General features: G+C 39.9%; 1 protein-coding gene and 1 long non-coding RNA gene across 5 annotated transcripts in view; one reads left to right on the plus strand and one right to left on the minus strand.

Annotated features, from left to right (window-relative positions):
* Positions 1-13209, plus strand: part of LOC132916216 (glutamate receptor 1-like) — a 359612-nt gene extending 346403 nt beyond the window's left edge. Inside the window, exons 15-20 of one of the 2 annotated variants that reach the window (XM_060976003.1) lie at positions 1675-1873; positions 2332-2576; positions 5599-5845; positions 6368-6442; positions 7281-7335; positions 10101-13209. In XM_060976003.1, coding sequence (XP_060831986.1) covers positions 1675-1873; positions 2332-2576; positions 5599-5845; positions 6368-6442; positions 7281-7301 — 787 coding nt within the window. In that variant the 3' untranslated portion in view covers positions 7302-7335; positions 10101-13209. The remainder of the gene's footprint in view (positions 1-1674; positions 1874-2331; positions 2577-5598; positions 5846-6367; positions 6443-7280; positions 7336-10100) is intronic. The other variant, XM_060976002.1, reaches the window with a different exon arrangement.
* LOC132916229 (uncharacterized) overlaps positions 1-22224 on the minus strand; it is a 210210-nt gene that overhangs the window by 69064 nt on the left and 118922 nt on the right. The window contains exon 4 of one of the 3 annotated variants that reach the window (XR_009660044.1): positions 18942-19010. The exons of the other annotated variants lie outside the window; for them this stretch is intronic. This is a non-coding gene — a long non-coding RNA (uncharacterized LOC132916229). Of the gene's footprint in view, positions 1-18941; positions 19011-22224 lie in introns of those variants that run through there. 3 annotated transcript variants of the gene reach the window in all.

Here is a 22224-nt window from a genome sequence, read left to right on the forward strand (position 1 = left end):
CACAACATCGAACGTGAGAAATTCACGATAAATAACATGTCACTTGCCAAACATTTATGTTATTTAATTTTAGTATATCTTAACGTAGACATGAATATGACGAAACTCTTCGAATTGGCATAATCAGGCAATAATTTTAGTGTCTCAGAAAATATCGCATAACTTGAAAGAATTTCCCAAACGATGTAATATTATCAAATATCAAATATCACAAAAATCGTATCTTTTCACTAATTTTCTTTAATTGACGACTAAATGAATTTTCATTTATTCGTCTCAACCTACGTAAAATTACCAAACGTGTAATGTATTTTACGGAGCACTGAAACAAAACATAATACATTTTCGACATGCGTTAATCCTTCCTAAATCCCTCTAACGGGATATATCGTTCGTTTTAAAACAAACAGGAGTTAGAAATTGCGAAGGATGAAGCCGTTCGCGACTGAACGTCTCGTAAATCTTTGGAGGAGCGATCGCGACGTTTTCGCGGGCCGTTTCAGTCGCTTCGGAACTGGGTCTCGATTAATTTCCATTCCACCATGCCAACCCATCGCGAGGTAGCCTCCTTGATTAATGGTTTAAATATTCGCGCAGCGCCCATATGAATTGTAAATTTCGCGGAACCTTCTGTCCCCCGCCTTCGCCGCCTCTCGCTCCGCTTCTTCCGCGATACGACTTGTGATTCCGCCGTGGACACCATGTAAAGCTTCGTTATTAAATATCGTCACATCTACGGGACGAAAAGTGTAATCACATTGAAAAGCTGCCCTCGAGAAAGGAGAAAAAAGAGAATAAAAGTTACAACTTTCTGGGGATTTTGTTCTTATACTTGGTAAGAAGTTGAGAAGACTAATAAGAAAAGAGGTGCAAAACGTTTACTGCTGAGGAATTGTAAGTTTAAATTTGCATCGTTCGAAGGTGAGAATGTGCAATTTGAGAGAGAGAGGATAATAATTATTAATGTTACCTTATTATGTATGATATTACTATGTGTGTTATAATCTGTGCTATTATATATAATATATGCACATTGTAAATGCGCTATAATATATAGAGGTGTTTGCTAGAAGAGGTGTTCTTTAGAAGTTATGTCACAAAGTGATTATTGAGATGTTTGATAAGATTGCAGCTTAATGCTTGCTTTACAATATGATCATTTTTACCAACGTAGATCACTTGTTTTCTCAGCAGATAAACAATAATCATATGCTCTGGTCTGTAGATTATAAATTTCTTTCTTTCAATTTCATAATTTTCCACCAAATATGATAGTCAGATAATTTGTCAAATTAAAATTCCATTTGTTTCATTACCAAGCTTGTTAAGGTTATACAAAGATAGTCATATTAATATTGGTGCCTTGTAACTTGTAATATATTAAAGTTTAAATGAATAAGACGACTGACACTGAAACTTTGTACTTTATAATTAGTGGAGGTGATCAGTTCGACTACTCGATGGCTCGTTTAGTAGAAGCTTCGTGGTTTTGAAACGAAATAAAAGATTTTAGAATTTTTACTAGAATGATAAAGTGAATTTTTCAAGAAAAAACATATTTTATATATTCGTCGACTTTAAATGGACTACTATATAATTTTTTAGTATGTTAATTCTCTTATTTGCAAGTAATTACCAATTAATATTCAGCACTCGTAAAATCACATTTAACAGGTCGATATCAGGACGAATCGTCGGCAGCGTCTGGTGGTTCTTTACCCTGATCCTAATCTCCTCCTACACTGCCAACTTAGCCGCGTTTCTAACCGTCGAGAGGATGGTCGCGCCGATTAACTCGCCGGAAGACCTGGCCTCGCAAACGGAAGTGCAATACGGCACACTATCTCACGGATCTACTTGGGACTTTTTTCGCGTAAGTTCGTCTCAGATTTAACGAAACAAATGCAGTAAAATATTAGATTGTAACATAGGATATGTATGATTTTTAACGATCTTTAATCATTTTTGCTTCACCTATCGTAAATCTAAAAAAACACTCGTTTATACAAAGTATGTAAGAGTTAAACAATTTTACTCGGAGCAGCACGGAAGAAAAAGATTTTAACATGCCAATATGAGAATATACGACGATAATAATAGTAGCGAAGAACGTCGATCTTTAGTACACTGGAGATTAGAATAATATCTAGTTTTAAAATGGCAAAATTAATCGTTAAAAACACAAGTTTTAGGACACTGGCACAAAATTTCATATGTTACGACCTAATATGTCAAAGCTACATCAAAATAATGCATTATTTTAAATGCTCTATTAAAAAATACATAAACGTAATTAAAACTCTTACTAAAGACTATGTTCCTTTTTCATAGAAATCGCAGATTAATCTCTACAGCAAAATGTGGGAGTTCATGAACTCACGGAAACACGTGTTTGTAAAAACATACGACGAGGGAATACGAAGAGTGCGAACCAGCAAAGGAAAATACGCTCTCCTGATCGAAAGTCCGAAGAACGAATACATAAACGAGAGGGAACCCTGCGACACAATGAAGGTCGGCAGAAATCTGGATGCCAAAGGCTTTGGAGTAGCAACGCCATTGGGATCTCCTCTCAAGTAAACTATACTGCTTTATTATACTGTTTGCTTTTAATTTATCTCATTCCGTGTAATTACGTTTGCATCGATATACCGCTTTGACATCCTTGTTGCTTGAAACTCGTTCTATATTCTTTGATCAATAATTTGTCGACTGTCAGATCTTGTTTTCTCATGTACTCGTGTACATTGCAAATACAGGCTTGCTTCAAAGTATCGTAAAATTGAAACATGTTTGACGATGACATTCATGGAGGTAAAAGAGATTCAAGTATGTCTCTATACGTACCATAGGAATATCTGATATGTTCAGAACTGCGTAGCTATCGTGTGCTGTACGTTGAACTTTTCATTTGAATCACTGAAGTTTTCAGTGTATAAAGACGAGCAGGTAATAGCATGCAACACTGGTGGTAGCTTCGATATAAATTACGCGAAAATAAGGTAATATTCGACGTATTAGAGGATTAATAATAATCTTCATAGAAAAAGTAAAAAATGAAAATATTAGGTTGTCCGAAAGGTGTCTTTCTTTTACAGACACGTCTTTTACAACGATGCATCTTTACACAAACATGAAACCTAATCTGTCGAACGTTGTGATCTTTATTTCGATGGAACAAAATCGACCATACGTAATTCGATAAAATAATATAAAACGTAAAATGTTGTACATCCATTATTTCCTTATAAAACGAAAGAAACTTTTCGGACGACCTAATATGCTGAAAAATATTCCCAATTATAAGTTGTTGCTGTTAACCCGTTGTTAAAAGCACAATATGGGATAGTAGAACGTATTGTAATAACTTTTACAATTATTGTAACGATAACTGCATTATTATAATCCTTTTGACATCACTGATCCTGTGATCTAATCTCACTGTAAATGTGGAACTGCATATTTCCTTTTAAAAATTATATTTAGTTTATAGCACCAATATTGCAGTAAACTATATTTTTAAATTTGAATACGTTACAATTATTATTCGTTATTAAAAGATCTGTTTCGAAAGGATTAAACCAGAAATTTCACACGATAATGAGGAATCGACGAAAGCATCATCTCCTCGCTCAGTAGCACAAACAGACGAGATTTAAAGAGCAACGTGCTCGACACGGTAAATACGAAAAGTTTCGAGCCTTCGATAATTCTCCACAAAGCCACTCACGATGCATTCGAGCAAGTGTAACGCACGAATTGAATGGAAGGACAGGTTCGACCTATTTCTTCCATACGAAAGCATAATTAACGAGGTTTTTTAGCGATCAGGAAGAGGCGAAGCATCTGCCCCTCTAACCCGCCCCTTTCGTGGTTCTTTGAAATTCCGTCGCCCCGGGTCTGTGCCTCCCTTTCGAAACACGCCACGTCGTTCCACACAATTAGCATAGAAAAACTCGTACACCCATTTTTCCGTATCATTACCGCTTAAGGGACGAGTCGACCCACTCTGCTCTCTCGTCTCGACTAACCAATTCAATCTCGTCGAGGATTCACCCCCTCGTCCGGGGAACATTCAATTTGTAATTCAACGAATATACGAACATCGATTTTATTACGTTTGTTTGCGGCACAATCGGCTTTCTCCCTCTGATATCTTCTATGTATTTTTTCCCTATACGCTTTCTCCTTCTTCGGTCATTAATCTACTTTCTGTGGACTTCGTCTAAAAAGTTGTTGAATGTCATTTTACAAACTGGCTAGAAAACCTTCTTTGGTTCTTTCACGTTGTATATTTTACAAACCAATTTTACATTTTCGCTTACTGACATACGTCGATACATCGCTTCGATTATTTATAATAAGCGACGTTATTCTCGTGAAAAGATATCGGATTTTATACAGCCGTATTTTCTTAACAGCAAGTCTCTTAATATACGTATAGTTCACAAATCTTAGTAAGCAATTTTTCCAGTATTTTCTCGCATAATATTGTTGCCGTGAATATGGATGACGGATTGTTTAATCGGCCATTCGCGGAGAGACGCGATCGCGAGAAAGCACGTCGACGGGAGTCGTAAATTCCCGTTACGATTAGATACTCGACGCCACGAACTGATCGATCCCCTTATTTCTGTTACGATAACAGGGGTGGTTCAATTGAGTATACACTGAATTAACACGTATAAATTACTGTTTATTCCAACAACTTTATATAGGAGGTAGTTACGCCGGTGCGTATGGACAAGCTAAATAGGTGATTGATCTAAGGGTAGAAACCCGGTAAAGATATGTTGACTATTCTAACGATGAAGAATAAGTGAAGTTCAGTGACGATGCTGCGGCGGAGGAAAGCTAGTGATGGGTGTGTCTAGCGCGCTGGACCATTGGATTTGTTGATGACAATTTTGGTTAGGAAAGTGAGGGCAGTAGACGTTGCTTCTGATTGGATAATAAGAAGGTTGATGGACTAGGAAGGGTCTCAGCCGCTCTCGATAGAAAGTTGCTAGTGGGAAGCATCGTACGTGAGAAAAACTAACTTTTCCGTGTCTTCCCCTAATAAACAATAAACGTAAAGAACACTCGAAATAAACGATTCTTGTTTGGTCTGAAGGACCTTAACTATGAAAATGCCAAGACTTATGGTGGGTCCTTAAGACTATTGAGGGTACGCAGTAAGGATGTGTAGACATCTGAATGCCATCTTGCCCGCGGTGAGTGGCCTGGTTTAGGTAGAGAGAAGGCTGACGTAACACGGATAATAGAATTAATATCGATGAGTATAATGATAGAATGAAAAGTTATTCTTAAAAATATATATGTTGGATCAGCTTGCATGTGCGCAGATTTGATTGCGTGTGATAAGAATGTGTCGTATGTGCGATGTCTTTAAGAATAATCGAGAGAATCATTCTGGAAGTCAGAGAAACAGCGTTTAAAAAGATCTAATCGTACTGAGTGAAAGTCATCATCGTTATTGTATTATCGTTATTTTATATTTAATAAATGAAAACCTGGCTATAGTACAGTATTACTGCAATGTCATATTTATTGTATTTTCTGTAATATTATCCTTTTCTAATATTCGACACGTTACAGAGATCCCATAAATTTGGCGGTGCTATCGTTGAAAGAAAACGGAGAATTGACGAAACTGGTGAATCGATGGTGGTACGACAGAACAGAATGCAGGCACGGGGACAAGCAAGACGCTTCTAGAAACGAACTATCTCTCAGCAACGTGGCGGGAATATTCTACATCCTCATCGGTGGTCTGCTTTTAGCCCTGGCTGTCGCGCTGTTAGAATTCTGTTACAAATCACATACGGAAGCTACCAGAGCAAAGGTAACGAGCTGGCATCGCTGCGGAATAAAACTTTCTTCGATACTAATCTCAAACTGTGCAACTTACACTTTCGTTCGTAAGTCACGGAGCACTTGCTCGTTTCGAATATACTCTTTAATAAAATCTTCGAAACGTAATATAATTTGGTTCTTCTTGTGACACACGCTATTGATAAGCATCAATTTTATTTTCTAGTTACCAGACGGCGGATACTTAAACTCTTCTAAATAGAAATTTGTTTCATTCACCAAATACTATAATCAGCTTACTTACTTTGGATATTTTACTATGAATATTTCAACGCATAAACGTATAAAGATCCGCAGTCTAATAATTACAATATCCACTTACGTATGCGTATGCGAAGTATATCCGTCACTTGCGAACGATATTGTAAGACTGTATCCGATGTTTCTCCTCGCAAACAAAGGGGTAACAATCAGCGACCGATTTTACTTTATCGCGCGTCATTAAGAAACGAAGAAAGAAAAATTCTATTTATCGAAACTCACAATTTTCCAGATCCCATTGTCGGACGCGATGAAGGCGAAAGCTCGATTGACGATCGGTGGTGGTCGAGATTTCGACAATGGCCGGGTAAGTAGCCTGACGAATCTACACTTCTAGATCCTTGTTATCGATCGCACGCGTACCACGGGGTTAGAGTAACGAGCTCGTAGAATCGTGTTGGCAACGGACAAGCAAGGAAACGGACTGAAACGTTCCACCTATGTTTCTTCGTTACTCGATGAAATAAAGCTTGAGAAACATATTTGTAACTCGGCGTACTTTACCATCGGAGAAGAAGCTATATATTTTATATTCAGGAACGTTTTCATCCTTTTTCCCCTGTTTCGAACCAACGATCTCGATGTATCGTGTAACATACGTCGGTAACATGGCGGCATCGGGCTGCATTATGCATATCCGTGTAATACAAGAACCTATAATACATATGTATACATAGAAGCATATAATAGAGTACGTTTGGCATGCAGTTAGCAGCGTGTATACGTTCGACGTGTATATTGTGATCGAAAGACGGTCGAGTATCGAGAATTTCAAACAGGGGTGTGGTTCTCGAAGGCTGTTTCGAAGACACGATCGACCCAAGGGCGATAATCGATCGTTGTCGATATGTATATCGTATATAAATAGATACGAGATTATATACATATATATAAATAAATATTATATATACATTTATATAGGTAGATATATATATATTATATATATATATATACATACGTACATGCGTGCGATGTGCGGCTGGCTGGATGTGTTGCGCTCTTTTCTACTCTTTCTCTCTCTCACTCTCTCTCTCTTCTTCTTCTTCTTCTTCTGTCTCTCTCTCTCTCTTTGTACTCGATGGATGCAGGAGACGTAATTTTTGCTCGTTTTGCGCGTTTCGTTCTACTTTTGTTTTTGTCTCTAGTGGTACGGACTGCAGAGTTAGACGGAGGATGCATGCGCCTTTCCCGGGACCATAAGTGAGTACTCTCTAGCCCTTAATTTTAAATCCCCATCGTACGGTCTACGTCTCTCGTTTGCTGTACCTATCTTCTCTCTCTCTCCCAAATTTCCTTTCTGCTTCTCGTGTACGTCATCTTACGTAGCTTTCTCATTCTCATTCATTTCGTTCTCTTTCATCTTCGCAATAGAGATTTCGATATGAAATTAGCGATATACTATGTCTGTAAACTTTATTAAACTTGATGAAAGTCGTAGATATTCGATTTTTATTCAATACTTTTCACAAACACGGCTCACTTTCTCACACTTTCTTACGTCACTGTTCTCGATCATTCATTTCGAAGCAATTTCTAAGTAGATTACGTTCTTTCGTTTAATATACCGTTTGATAAATTTGTACACTTCTCTATATTGATGCACGATATCATCGGAGAAACCGAGCAAAGTAAATTCAAATAAGAGGATTATTAAAATTCTGAATTGTGTAATTTGAAGCTTAAATCGTTAAATAGTTTGGATAGTGTAAATCGACCAGATATTTGCATTTCTCTGCAATTTAAGTACACACAGGCGTCCTTCTACCTCCTGCTTTCGTTCCACGGCTCTTCCTTTACTTTCTACAGCTTTGGTTATCATGAAAACGCTGGCTTATAATCGCGAACTGAGCATGGCTTGTAGCGACGTTTTTAGAGGATCGTGCGAATGAAACGTGACTTGATCGAATGGCATGCAGCTTTGAAAATGCTTGTACGTTGGACTGCGTTTACACTGCTACTGTTGCGCACGCGATATATTAAAGATGGATCGTAAAGTTGTACATTAAGTTACAAATATTCTAAACCGTCGATAGCAACGTTCGCGGATTGCCAATGTCGAATCATATTTTTCGAACGATCGATTCTATGCGTTTCAAAAGAAACATTTTATGTTGCATTGAATTTCACGAATTTACGAATATCTGCGTTCGGTTTGACAAAACGAAGAATGCTATATCGTTCCACAAACCTACATCGACAAATTTTTGCCCTTTTGTACAATTTTTCTCAAACAATATGTGTCAAGCGCGGTTTCTTTTTTTCTTTTTTTTTTATTCCGTTTCAAGCGCTTTAAACGCTGCAAATGGAATTTTCAGTAGCAGTGTAAACAAACCTTTGAACGGAACTATGCATCGAATGACAACTCACCTTCATAGTGACGTTACTCTCGCGCCAAACGGGCGATAGAATGAATTCTTTCTCTTTCACTTCTCTACTCTTCCGGAGCAAGTACGTTTCACAAAAGGCAGGATGGTAGAACGACGACCGAGAAGAATTTTATGCACCGTTCGCGAAACACGCTTTTTTTTTAACGAACGGGAAGTCGTTTGTAACATCGCGATTCACGGCACGATTACTTTTTACCACTCTCGCGCGATACACGCGACCACGTAATTCCCACACAAGCCTGGATGGTAATTATCTGCAGACTGTGGATGTTTATGCGGATGAAACGTGTACAACTGTACAAAAAACTGTGTAAGATGTGTGTAAATGTATAATGACGGAATTTCGAAGAGAATCTCAACAGGTAAAATTCGAATAATTCGACAAAGATGAGTATTTGGATAGCGTTAAATATCCTAGCAGTAAATTTGTTGATCTTATTCTGGAAACTGGTTTCGGATGAAAAATACAATTCGTTATTTAGAGATTACAAACCGTTTGATGCTTGTAAAAAATACTGTATCTGAGAATTGAAAAATTGCATCATACAATTGTATTCTTTATCTATACGACGGTAACTGTTCTAGGTTTATAAACAGCGTACATGAAAAATATTATAATTCATGGTTCGTGTATAACATGCTAACAGTGGCATAGATAATTTCTCCATTTTTCATTCCAGTTGAAAAATAGATATCTCAAAACAGGTTTAAAAACAAAATTGAAATAAGATTAAAGATCCTATAAAAATTATTTGAAGAGAAAATACAATCTGGTTTCGAGATGTTCGTCTCAGGAAAAAGGACGTACAGCGAAGTCTGAGATAAACTTGTAATTTTTATTACAAACAGAATTTCAGATGTCAACTTTGAATCTATTATCCTATCATTATCCTCCCATTGTAAATAACATTATTTCCACAAAGCAAAGCGAATGAGAAATTTCAATCTCCCTCGCACAAACGGTACATGCTGTTATTTGTACTTTTAAATCGAAGCCATGTTTTAATGTATAATATTAATTCTTACAGAAAGAAATTTAAGATTTCCATTATAAAGCTACGTGGTATCTGTTCGATCTTTCTACTATTTAACGAGATTATTCCGTAGCATGAAACATTAAAGCATGACTTTAACCAAGACATATTGAGGACTAAATATGTAGTAAGACAATGCGTAAAAGTTGCCTAAATGGAAAATTATTGGAAGAACCTGTTAAAAATTATTTTATCAATGTATGAAAGATATATATATTGAAATAAAAGATTAGGATTTTAAAGATCTCCGACAAAATGTTGCTTATGTATATTTTTCAATATATAAAAACCGGTGAAAATAATATCTTAAATTATAAAATCATTCCTCTTAAACGTATATTCATTATAACACCCAATTTCCTGTTCAAGTAAAACTCTCTGACAGCTTAAACCCTCGCCTAACTCAAGTCAATTCACAGTCCCAGCAGCATAAACATCCGCAGTTCACTCACCACGAAGAGCACCGTTCACACGAAAAATCGCCCCTATCCAGCCCCATGTAGAAACCACCGTAGGCCTAACGCGCGAACCATTGGATTTCCAGTACTACGCTCCGGCAAACGCGATTGGCAATACCGAGGGCGACCAGGTACACAGCAATACGCATACCCAGGTGTAAATTACCCGGAGGAGAGCCCAGGCGAGTCGCCCGCCATCTCCCTGCCCACGCCTCCACCGCCGCCGTTGATGGCGGCCCTGCCTCCACCGCCGCCGCCGCCGCCCAGAAGACCGCCTCGAAGAAGCGTCACCTTCGCGGAATCACCGCCGAAGAGCCCGAAGAAGTCGAGGTTCTCGCCTTTTCTGCGTAGGCCAAGCATCACGATGTTAGACGTCGCGGTGCCCTGGACACCGGCTTCGCCGCGCGTCTGGGCTGGTCGTCTCGGCGACTACAAACCCGAATACATCACGTAAAAACGAAAACAAGGAAATAAATCAAAGCACGAGCACAGAAGCTCTCCTGTCCCGTGGGCTGGTCATAGATCGTTAAAATTTCGATCTTCCGACAGCCTGGCACAAAGATCCAAAGATCCAATAATCCCGAGCAACGCGTTTGCCGCAAATCGAATCTCCGCGACGCTCGATTTCTCGAGCGCTTCCCTCGATCCTTGTTAGTTCCGTGTTCCAAAGAAGCTCGAAGGAGTTGGAATTTCGAGCATCGATCACGAGAACGATTCGTCTGTTTGTTCAAGTTCCTCGAATCGTACTGCCACACATACATACACACGTGATTTGAGATCGTCGATGACGTGTACCGAGTCCTTTCGGAATGATTCGTTCTTGCGAACAGGAACTAAACGAGTCCGAGGAATCGCTCGAGAGGAACGCAGAGGAGCCGTGTGTCACGACTGATCGACGAAGATTCTTGGTATCCATATTTGTTTCAGTTAGACGAGACGAACGATGGTTTTGCGACAGGAATCTTCGTGGACAGCCGTGTTTGTACATTGTATATATTACGTTGTAATCGAATCGAACGAGACGAATCAAATGGTGTAGAGAAAAGAAGAGAAGGACAACGCGTACGACCGGCTACCGGCGACGAGAACAGGTCGCGAAATTCGATAGTAGAATTCGATGGTCCTGGGGTGGGTGCATGTGCAACCAGCAACTCGAACTAACACACTCAACTGCCATTTCCGTGAGAGAACCCTGTATACACGCGAGACACGAACGCATGCACGCGCGCGTGCACGTACGAATATGTATACATTATATTTCGCGAGGGAAGATACGCGGGTCGACCGAGGAAACGAAAGAACTTGCTGGAGAAAAACGATGAAACGCGTAAGAGGAGAATTCTGAGAGAAGCGACTGCGGATGAAATTCTGGCAGACATCGAACGAAGAAGAAGGAAGAAAAATAAAAAGGAAGAAAGAAACTGAAGAAGTTTGAGAAAACTGTGTAGAAAAAAAGAATACAGGTCGACCGCGGTGTAACACTACTATTATTATCATTATTCTGATTACTATTATCGCGACAGCTAAGTTTTTATTACGGATTACGGTTCGTTACAGTTCGTTGTACACCGGTGCAAACTATTTTGTGGATCTCGCGAGAATGGATAATTCGTTGCGTAAAGAAATAAAGAAAGAAAAGAAATCAAAAAAAAAAAAAAAGAGAAGAGAGGAAGAAAAGAAAAAGAAACAACACTGGAGCCGCGATGCGTTTTTTAACTGACGAGAACGGTGTATAATCACATCGATGTGTGGGTACTGCGTGTGTGATAAATAATATATATAAATATAAATATATATATATACAAATATAAATATAAATATACATACGTATAGACGTTTATCGAGAGATGTGAGATGAAAGCGTAGGAGAAAATGTGTCAGAGAATGCGTGATGAAAGCGTATGTGAAGAACATAGGATTAAACGATAATCGTGTAAACGCATTATTAAGTACCTATCACTGCCAGTTCGCGCCGATCCGAGCCGAGAGAGGACGAAGGACAATTTTTCTTTTGTCCATGGACACAGACTTTTTACACACGCCGCCGTTTTCAGGCCCCGTTTTCACGCCGCAAAACGAACAGGTTTCCTTGCGTTGTCGGATCGCCGTGATCTGGCTCGAAGAACGACGTTTACGGCCAAGGTTTTTCGTGCCAAAAGACGATATCTCTCCCGATAACGATAACGTCCAGTGCTACGCTGTTACGAAAGAAGAGGCTGCGGTAGAAGAAGACCTCCGACGCAAGGTATAAAACAAACTTGAAATATATACACATATATATATATACATATATCGTTGGTGAAGAACAGAACACGAGAGGAGAACAGAATACATAAAAAGAACGATGCTCTGTTAGCGAAAATGTTTGAATCGTTTGGATATTATTTCTTGGAAATATTCATGGAAAATCAATGTTCTATTCGAAACACGCGTGCTTCTTTTAAACCGAATAAACAATTTTTGTAATTGGAAATTTTCAAGCAATTCACTATATAAAACACTGTGTTCGAGAGTTTTCTTTCGTTGGTACTCTTTTATATTAATACGATAAATTCCACGATTCTAAAGGTGTATCAAGAGCGAAAAAGCAAAAACGCGCATGTACATATTTTTTTAAAGGTGATATAGATACCCTTTTAAAATTATGGATATTCCTCTTTTCGAAGCGGAGATTACGAAAATCAAAAAACACTGCTTCCTCGAAAAATACTTCTCAAGACGTTCAAAATATCGCGACTAGCGAGAAAATAATACGCCAGTGGTATAAAATAAAAATCAAAAGCTCGAGGATGTCCACGTTGACACGTAAAATGCAGGCCGCCTGGAGCGTTTTTAAAACCGTTTTGATCGATCGAAATCAAAATTAAAAATCAGAATCGAACTGTGTCGAACAAGCGTCGATTGTTACTCGGGTATCATCGTAGCACTGAACTGAACAAAGGGAGAGAGGTCGCGGAGCAAAATTGCATGTTGCGACGTATAAAACTATTTTTCTGGAACGCACTCTAACTATCCCGCCGAGAAACTTCGGTTCACATTTATTTACCGAAACAAACTGCCATAAACCGACGATTATCGAAGAACGAAAGACAAAAGGAATACTCGTCAATTGTTCGTGAACCTTGGTGACTCTTCGTTTCTTCCACCACGAATTTTTTCTATTTCACGATTCCCCATAGATCCTTAAACAAAGAAGGAAAGAGAAACGAGAATCGAGCCGACAGTCGAGCAAGTTTTATACGTGGCAGCGATGAGATCGATCTACCTATCATATCGCCAGATTTTCTTATTACGACTAATTGTTATCTATCAGCGGTTTAAATAACGATAGATAATGCGTATATCGGGTATTAAGCCGTTAACGTAACGATGGTAACACACGATGAACACGGTGATGCATTTATCGGAGCATCAGAACGGTGCGGAAGAGAAACTCGAGTCATCTTGATCGAAGGCCGCACGTTCTCACGACTTACCCAACGTGATCCATTTGATCAATGTACAATTTACAGGACAGGCGTTATATACGTCTTTACAAAGAGGATAAAGTTACGAACGATTCGAGGGAAGTCAGATATTTAAATGGACGTTGGAAATGGAATGAATGCGAATCGCCGGAGTAACTTATTCTTGATAGTAGCATGGCGCCAAATTCAAATATAAACGCGACGGTATTTTTGTTTCCTCCGTCGTTGTGGTCGTTAACGTTTTCATGTTGATGTTCGTCGTCACTTTTTCTATCCCTCGACAAACTCACCGATACGAAGCGGAACGAAAATAAAAATGAACAATGTAACAGTCCCCGTATACCGTCCCGGCGTCGTTACGAAACAACTCACCTGTTTTCACCTGTTCTTCCTGTTCATCTTCTACGCTTTTCTTTTTTTGTACGTGCAATTATCGAAATGAAGAAGAAGAAGAAGAAGATAGAGCTCGAAAAACTTTCAGGATATTCTACGACGGATGGTTGTAAATATTGTTCTCCTGCGAAAAGATCAACAACGTGATTCTTCCATCGTACGAAGGAATTTCTAATTTTGTAAATAATAAAATAGAAGAGAATAGCCTTTCGAAAAAAATTTCATAGTGACTGACGTTTTTCAATGTTATGTTTGACGAGAACAGTCGAAACTGACAAAAACAGAGTTATTTTGGAAGTATTTGCGGAGATTCCGTAGAATAGGTCAACGCATGATCAGACAAGATTTCTATTTCTTTATTCATCCTTGCTTCTCTGTTTATCTCTTTATATTTGAAATAATTCTTATAACATCTTACATTGAATGACCGTAAATGCTTCCATATTCGCGTAGAATAAATAAGAAAATTTTTGTAACTTTTCGTAATTTCTTCGAGTAATAAACATAAATTGAATTTTTTTAATTAGTTAGATACATAGAAAAGTTCGATATCGTTGATCGAAAGCGATTAAAACGAACATTTGATGAATAGTATTTATGAAAATCCAGTAGAATATCCCAGTATCCGATCAGACGATGCGTTACCAGCTGTAAAAGAAGGAAGCGCGTAAAGAGACCGGAAAGAATAAAAGCGAAACTCGAAACTCGTTCGAAAAAAAGAGCAATTACGTAGAAAAAATGTGGAACGAGATCACGTGACGAAAGTCGAACGAATTCCAAAACGAAACATGAGAACGAACAAGCAAAATTATGAGAAAAAAATAAAGAGAAATAAGAAATAAAATAGCGTCTTCCAGTTTGCGCTTTCACGGATCGCTGCATAAGAATTACGCTTGTACCTTCGATTCGAGTATCCTTCGTCATCTCCCGTACCATTCCGTGGCATGATACGATCGATTCCCTTGTAAACCGTTGTATACCAATCAAATTTGTCACAATACAGGATCGTTTATTTAAATGTAACCTGCTATGTGATTCGATCCGACCCCTATCCAATTGCGTCACAGGTAAGTGAATCATTAATTGGTAATTTATATTTCAATCTGTACGCGAAATTGTCTCCTTTATTACGAACAAAATTACAAACACGAAAATATAAAAATAATTGAAAACGGTACAAAACGTAGAAAAGAAAAAATTGATTGAAAGTTGTGAATATAATCTGAAAAATTGGACAGTTTTGAAAATAAAGATTTTTCCGAAATAGGAATTTTTTTTACGCGATTGGCCACTGTTTATGAAACAGCTAAATATTCGGTTATTGTAAATTGTCCGACCGCAGTGCGGAAGCGCGCACGATGATTTACGAAGAGAGTTGTCAGAAATCCTCGTGTACTTTTGCACTTTTGCATCTAAAGATAGATACACTGCACCACCATTGGGTATCGTATAAACCGCGCGCCATGCGAAATTTCGATGAGCAAAACGCGAATAGAAAGTTGCCTACGAACGTGGCGTTGAAAGTATATAACGTTATAAAAAGTAACGACCAAGCGGAACAACGGGGTATACCGGACAAATTAACATATAATGAATAATAAAGTGGTAGAAAATCTGCTTTTACGGTAAGTACAAAGTAAAAACCGTTTTACCGGACGATAAAGAAATATTCTCCATTAGACTAAGTACGAAAATTGAGGTAAATTGCTGTTTAGTTACGCGATAAAAAAAAAGGAAAGGCCTTCCAAGGGGAAATATTTACGTCCAATGCTCTTTTCGGAATAGTAGGCGTTACTTTTTTAACGAACGACGTTTGTTCGATGTAGTTTTCAGCTTTCAGAGCTTCTTTCTTTCTCCCCTTCCTTTTTTTTTTTTTTTTTTTTTTTACTATCTCGAGGCTAGAAAGGTCTCTCTTGTATTAAATAACAGGATGTTCCTTTAAAGTTGGATCTGTTGCGATTCAGGCAACGTACAAAGCGGTATTCAGCGAAAAAGAGTAGAACGAGACTTTAAAAATTGTATCTTGAGGCGAAATACGTAAACAGAATGGTAGACGCGAAGAAACAAGGACAAGTATATAAATATTTCTACGACGCGGTGTAAGTGTTACGCTTCACCCTTTAACTCGACTCGGTAATTATTTTTAAAGGGGAAACGTCGATACGCGGTGTCGTTACCAGGCTTTCTTCTAAAAATAATCAAATTCCGCAAGCTCCCATCGTTTCCAACCTCTCGTTTCTTCGCAAAGAAACATTCTCCGTAAAACGTTCAAGACGTTTTGCTTTCATCTCTCCTCATTAAATACTCGACGTCTGTCTTGAATAATGTCTAAAGAATAACACACATTTGCTATTTTATCGTCAGACGGTTCTATTCGTTTTTAATATCCATCGTATAGAGAGCATCGAGGATGAATTTGCTGACTCTAGATCACATCTAAAAGAACAAAGATAAAAAAGGAATCCGTAAACGCAGTAACAATCAACGAAGGAACACGTACAGTCCGTCTGTAAATCATTAATTACCTAAAATCTGTACACAAGCACCGTGATCGAGGCAAAGTAAACAACAGCCACATCTCTCGATCATCTCCCATCATGCTCAATTCCACGAACGTACCACGTTAATTTAGCTAATGCGGACTAATACGACCGATACAGTCAAAGGCAACCAACCTGCTGTGTACCGAGCGTCGCTGAAGAGCTATTTGCGTCAAAGTCTGGCAGAAGGAGCGTTAGAACACAAACAGAAGATGCCGCTCCTCTCTCTCTTTCTCTCTCTATCTCTCTCTCTCTATCTATCTATCTATCTATCTATCTATCTATCTATCTATCTGTCTCTCTCACTTTCTCTCTCGCTTTCCTTTTACCACCGAAACCGAAACATCAGATAGTAGAACACGTGACACGTAGATCAGATACGAAATAACGATGAGACGGAGGTAAAAGGAAAATTTCTCGAAAGAAGGTTCGAAATCGAGATCACGCGAGACCGGGGCCACGTGCGGCGTACTAATTTCACCTATCGGACCTGGATTTACCTGGAACGAGGGATGACCATCGCGAGACTCGTGCTCGTAAAGGTTCTTCCCCGCTGTGTCGTCTGTTCCGCGGCACATTTGCATTCGAATTATTTCAGCCAAATGGCAGGTGATCGATGGATCCCGCTGTCCTTTCCTTTCCCTCCCGCTCGTGTTCTCCGCCGCTATCCATGGCGAACAGAGCTGAATTCGAACGACTCGCTTCTGCCTCATTCACATGCTAACGACGAAGCGGCACCGCGATCGATGCGGGCCAATCACGGGACGAGACGCGCCGCTCCAGATGTATTATATACACCAACTATGATGAGCTTGTCGATAAACATTAATCATGATAATTTAAACGAACTTCCTACGGAAGCGGGAGAACGCGTATCGATCCCGACTCGTCTACCTGGTGAAAACGCGGCGGCCAAGCCAACCGAGCTGCCGGGGCTTGAATTTAAATCGGTCGAATTTTTACGGGCACCTAGCGCGTTGGAATTCGGAAGTGGGGCTGCGGAGGAACGAGTTTATCGCGCTGGTATGTAGCAAGAGTGGTTTGAGGTAGGCGCCGGTTGGAATGACCCGATCATTCTCACCTTATATTTCACGGTTTGTAGAAACGATTGCGTTGCGGTTAGATCGCGTATGCTCGTGGGAATTCATATTTTTGTAAATATTAAATTGAGAAACGAGTTTATGGATGTTTGCTTAGAACGTCGAGTCTTATTACTGTTACGTAAGATTTATGCAATCAAGGGGTAACTTGTCTATCTTACTTTTTTTCTTTAATATAATTCTGTCATCGAAAAATTCAAACAAATGTACTTTTGCAGTCTTCAAAGAATTTCCATAATATTCTTCGAAATGTATACATTAGCGAAAGACGAGCGATTTTATTATTTAAATCAGTACAATAAAAGAAATGAAATTAGATAAGGAAAAAAGTTTTTCGCGTGTCCAATTTTCGAACGAGTACTGTACCTTGGATGTTTCGTATAATTTTGTATGTTTGGTGGATTCTGTACATCCTTGCGTCTATCTCAGTTTACTAGAAATTCATAAACATCCGTAGTTTGGTCAGAGTATTCAGATAATGGTTCGACGGAAGATCTTTATACAACTTCATACTTTCGGGAATATAATTAAATAAATAGAATTCAAGCAGCGAATTGTTTCATCCGTTAGATATTATGAGAAATTCGGATATTTAAGCGTGTTTGTGCATTCTGTGCATTTCTGCACTTATAAATTTCCCATGAATGCATAAACAGTTACGGTGGTTGACGTTCAAATTATGTTGGATTTAGGATCGTTGGTATCGTATGAAGGTAATGAGAAGTCCAAAGAAAAGGAATTGTAGGATGCTATGGATGATAACGATGCTTACTTCTGTGAATAAGATATAATAAGAGAGTTCTTTTGTGCCATAGTCCTTTAGTTATACTAAATAATAATAATCCTATTTCCTTTCAAAATATGGTCTTCCGTATCCAGGTATTTTATTGGGTCAAATATTATTATTTCTATTCTCTTCCATATGAAGGATTCTCCCTCGCACTCTATTTTAGGAATTTATATTCTTGTTCTAGTCTATTTCTATTTTATCTTTCAATCTTGTTGCTTTGAAATATATAACGTTTCTTTCCAATTCTATCGAATGACAAGAACACTGAAGTTACAAAATATTTATCATCCAATACATATATATAATAAAATATTTATCAAATCGCCGACCGAGATAGTGGCTCTAGATAAGGCTAGACGATCGCGAAAAGACGAAGATACAACTCGATGGAAGTATGCGGAATTGAATGGGAAGGGTAAGAACGTTACGCAGCAAATTTAGAAGATACGCCTATCGAGCTGACACGATCATCTAGAATTATCGCGCCGGTTTATCGATAGTCTGACCGTTCAAGATGAATCGTTCTTCCTCTTATCTACATCTCAATAGAGCCACGTCGTAAAATATACGGCATGTCCCGCAATAGCACCATAAACAAAATTCCTTCCCTGCGCCCAACTGTCCAGTTACAAACGAATCTTCTTCTTCTTCTTCTTCTTCTTCTTCTTCGTTCTCAGATACAACTTTGCAACAAGTACGTACCTCGCTAGAAAGGAAAAGTAATTCTACAAAAGATTTGGTTGTCAGCGTCTGAGCGAAGAGTCACGCGTGACCTCGTGAAACGATCTCATGCAACGAGTTTCTATCGGCAAGCAGCGATCCCGTGGAGGCCTAGAACGAGGAAGAGGATGCGGTAGACGAGCAACCCGGGCCTCTCTTTAGTTGTGTCTGTTGATCGGGCGTCGTTCGAGCCGCCGCCTCCCGCGGTCGACGCCGGCGCAGACCGCTTGTTTATATCGTTGCCTCGTCAGAGGGAAACACGCTGCTGAGGCTACGTAAAACGAACGGAGATGGTACGACGGCAAGAGAGCGCGAAACTGGAGAATAACGAAGAGCGACGGAGTGGAAGAGAGACTGTGACGCAGCAGAAGCCGCGGGAATAACGAAGAGAATACGGTACGAGGGTGACAAGGACGCAGAAGCGGGTTGATCGAGTGCAACGGAGAAAGGGAAGAAACGAAGAGTCGAGAATTCTACGCGGGGAATAGTAGATTCGCAGGCAGGAGGGAGAGAGAGGGGAAGAGAAACGCGAAGAGGAGATCCCTGGTGGGGAATGGAATGGATGCTAAATATAGACAGGGTTGCCAGGTTGCAGAAACAGCCGCCGCCCCTTTGAGTACTGGGACGGGTTAGTTCAGCCCGAAGGGGTAACGTGGAGAATCGTGGGTCGCGGAGGGCGGAGGAGGGTGCAGAAGGGCGGCAAGGTCGCGTCATTGATCGAGGGTGGAAGGGGTGGCGGTATGACGCTCCTAGTGACGTCATAGCTCTCTACAACCCCCTCGAACTACCCGCAGGCGCCCTCTCTTTCACCAGCTCTCCGCGCCAGGCCCGTTTGTTGCCTCGCCCTGATACACCTTATTCTCCTACCCTCTTCCCCCAATCCTCCTTTCAGCCCCTCGTGTCCTCTCTCCACCGAACTCTATCGGTGGCCTATACCCACCCCCATCCCATCCGGCCACCCTCTCCCGCCGCATCATCTTCGCTTTGCTTCGCTTTGACTCGCGCTTTTTTTGGTACGCTTTACTTAGCGCGCTACGTCGTTGTTCGACGCGTTGCTCTCTTTTTTTCCCGACGCCCTTACTGGATTTCCAGCTTCCCCTTCGCGATGTCCCCGGTCTTCTGCCACCACCTCGCCGCGGCACCGTAGGGCGAGGATAATTTCGGCCGAATATGGAGCACCTCGAACGAACAGAGGGTGCCTTCGCGGGAATCATACCGCGGCGGTCGCCCCCAAGATCGATTAATCTCCATTACAAACTGTTCTAACTGCGTGCCACGGTTTTGTCGTCGATTCTAATTACCCCTCGTTAGCGGGCGCGCTCCCTCCCTCTTTCAGCGGCGTTCTTTTCGCGACAGGAAAAAACATCGGGGAGAATCGATGATTCAGTTGATACCGTAAGTGAATAGAGGCGATGCTTGGGTCGACGATTCAGAATCTCTGGCTCGTAGATCCAACAGGAACAAGAAGGGACTCTTCAACCGTTGGGAACCGTTCATACAGTGACACAAAGAAAAAGGGAGCGAAGCAAAAACCATAGTACAAGGACGAGTGCTCTCGAGCAGAGCCCGATATGTTTCTCCGGGAGAAAAAATATTCTCTTCGGTATCATCGACAGCGGCGGTAGCATGGTGAATGGGGAAACGTTGCGATAAAAAAACCATGCTCGAGTAGCTGGCGGTAAAACGCAGAGACACGGAGAAGAGGCGCGGATGAATTCTTGTCAGGAGAGAGGAGAGAACAGAGAGGGGCAGGGCAAGAGTGGATAGCGTGGGGACCGAATAAAAAGTACGGAGAGCGTGTTAGTCGTGATCCGACAAGCCGTGCGTGTTCTGCAGCTTTTCGGCCGACAGTTTGGATCCCAGCAGACCCGCGCCAGCTCTCCCGTTCCTAGGCATGACGGGTATAAATTATGCCGCTGGCCTATTTACATGGCTGCCATCCTGGCCAACTCGACCCGGTCGCTCTTCATAGCAGAGATACCTACTTACGTACATACGTACGTGTGTGGTCCTCTGCATTCGGCTCGCTCGATCGTCGTGAGTGAAGGAGGGAGGGGGGAGGGGGTTAAAACCGATTCACGGCCAACCAGAAAAATTCTGCAAACCGCGCGACAGGATGGACGTCCTACTAAAAGCGAAGAACATGGTCACGCCGCGGCTGTCTGACAGCCGTGCTTTCCACCTGTGCAACGTGAAACTTTATTTCGGCTAAGATACGAGGTGTGATCGTCATGGTCGAAGACGATCAAAAATTGGCTTCGGACGAATTCTGCTAACTCGTGCTTTTCTGTATTTTCTTATGATTCGCGAATAACAGTAGTAGGAAGATTAAGAAGTGGTGGAAGATAAAGTAGTAGAAGTAATAAAAACAGAGTAATTTAAGAATTCGAAACGGGATGACGACTAACAAAGTTTGCATAGTAATTCTAGGAACAGTATAGTAATTCATCTGGTAATTCTTAATATTTGAATTCCATTTAAAAAATGTTCCTTCCTAATTCTTGAGGTATTGTAAGTATGATAAAAAGATATAAATATTCATACAGAGTATAGAACCGTATGTGTAATACAGATTACTATAACGCATAATCATTTTTATGTTTTAAATATCGTCATGTCTAGTATGTACATCGAGAAAGATTGAAAATTTGAATTAACGAAGCTTATGATAGAATGCAAGCTTTCAGCCAAACATAATGTCTTCTTAGTATATGATGAATTTTGTTTAAAACAGTACAAGATTATTTTGGTCGTTTGGAACGTGATTGATTCGATAAATGATCATAATTTGAACGTCATATTCCTTCAACTCGTGTATCACATTCTATAGGATCGTATATGAAGATCGTTGAACGTGAAACGATTAACTGTAGTGTATAGAAACTTTTTATAAAAATAGTATGATTTTGTTTGCCGTTGATCGGATATTCCTCGTGTAATATACGTTTGCTTAAAATAAAAAAATAATATGGTTTTCTCAGAATCATAAAAATCGTATGAACATCGTGTAAACATTAACGAGACGTCAAAATAAAATTTCACGTACTCGTACTCATATAATAGATTATATGCAAACGAGCTTTTTCTCTTGTACCATATCAACATATATGCAAGAAAAGTGTGTAGATCATAAATTCTCTGGTCTCAGAGGGTGAGCAAAAAGATCTTATGAATTTTTAACAATAAGTGACAGTGATATG

Source organism: Bombus pascuorum, chromosome 2 (assembly GCF_905332965.1).
Source record: "Bombus pascuorum chromosome 2, iyBomPasc1.1, whole genome shotgun sequence".
Classification (NCBI taxonomy): domain Eukaryota; kingdom Metazoa; phylum Arthropoda; class Insecta; order Hymenoptera; family Apidae; genus Bombus; species Bombus pascuorum.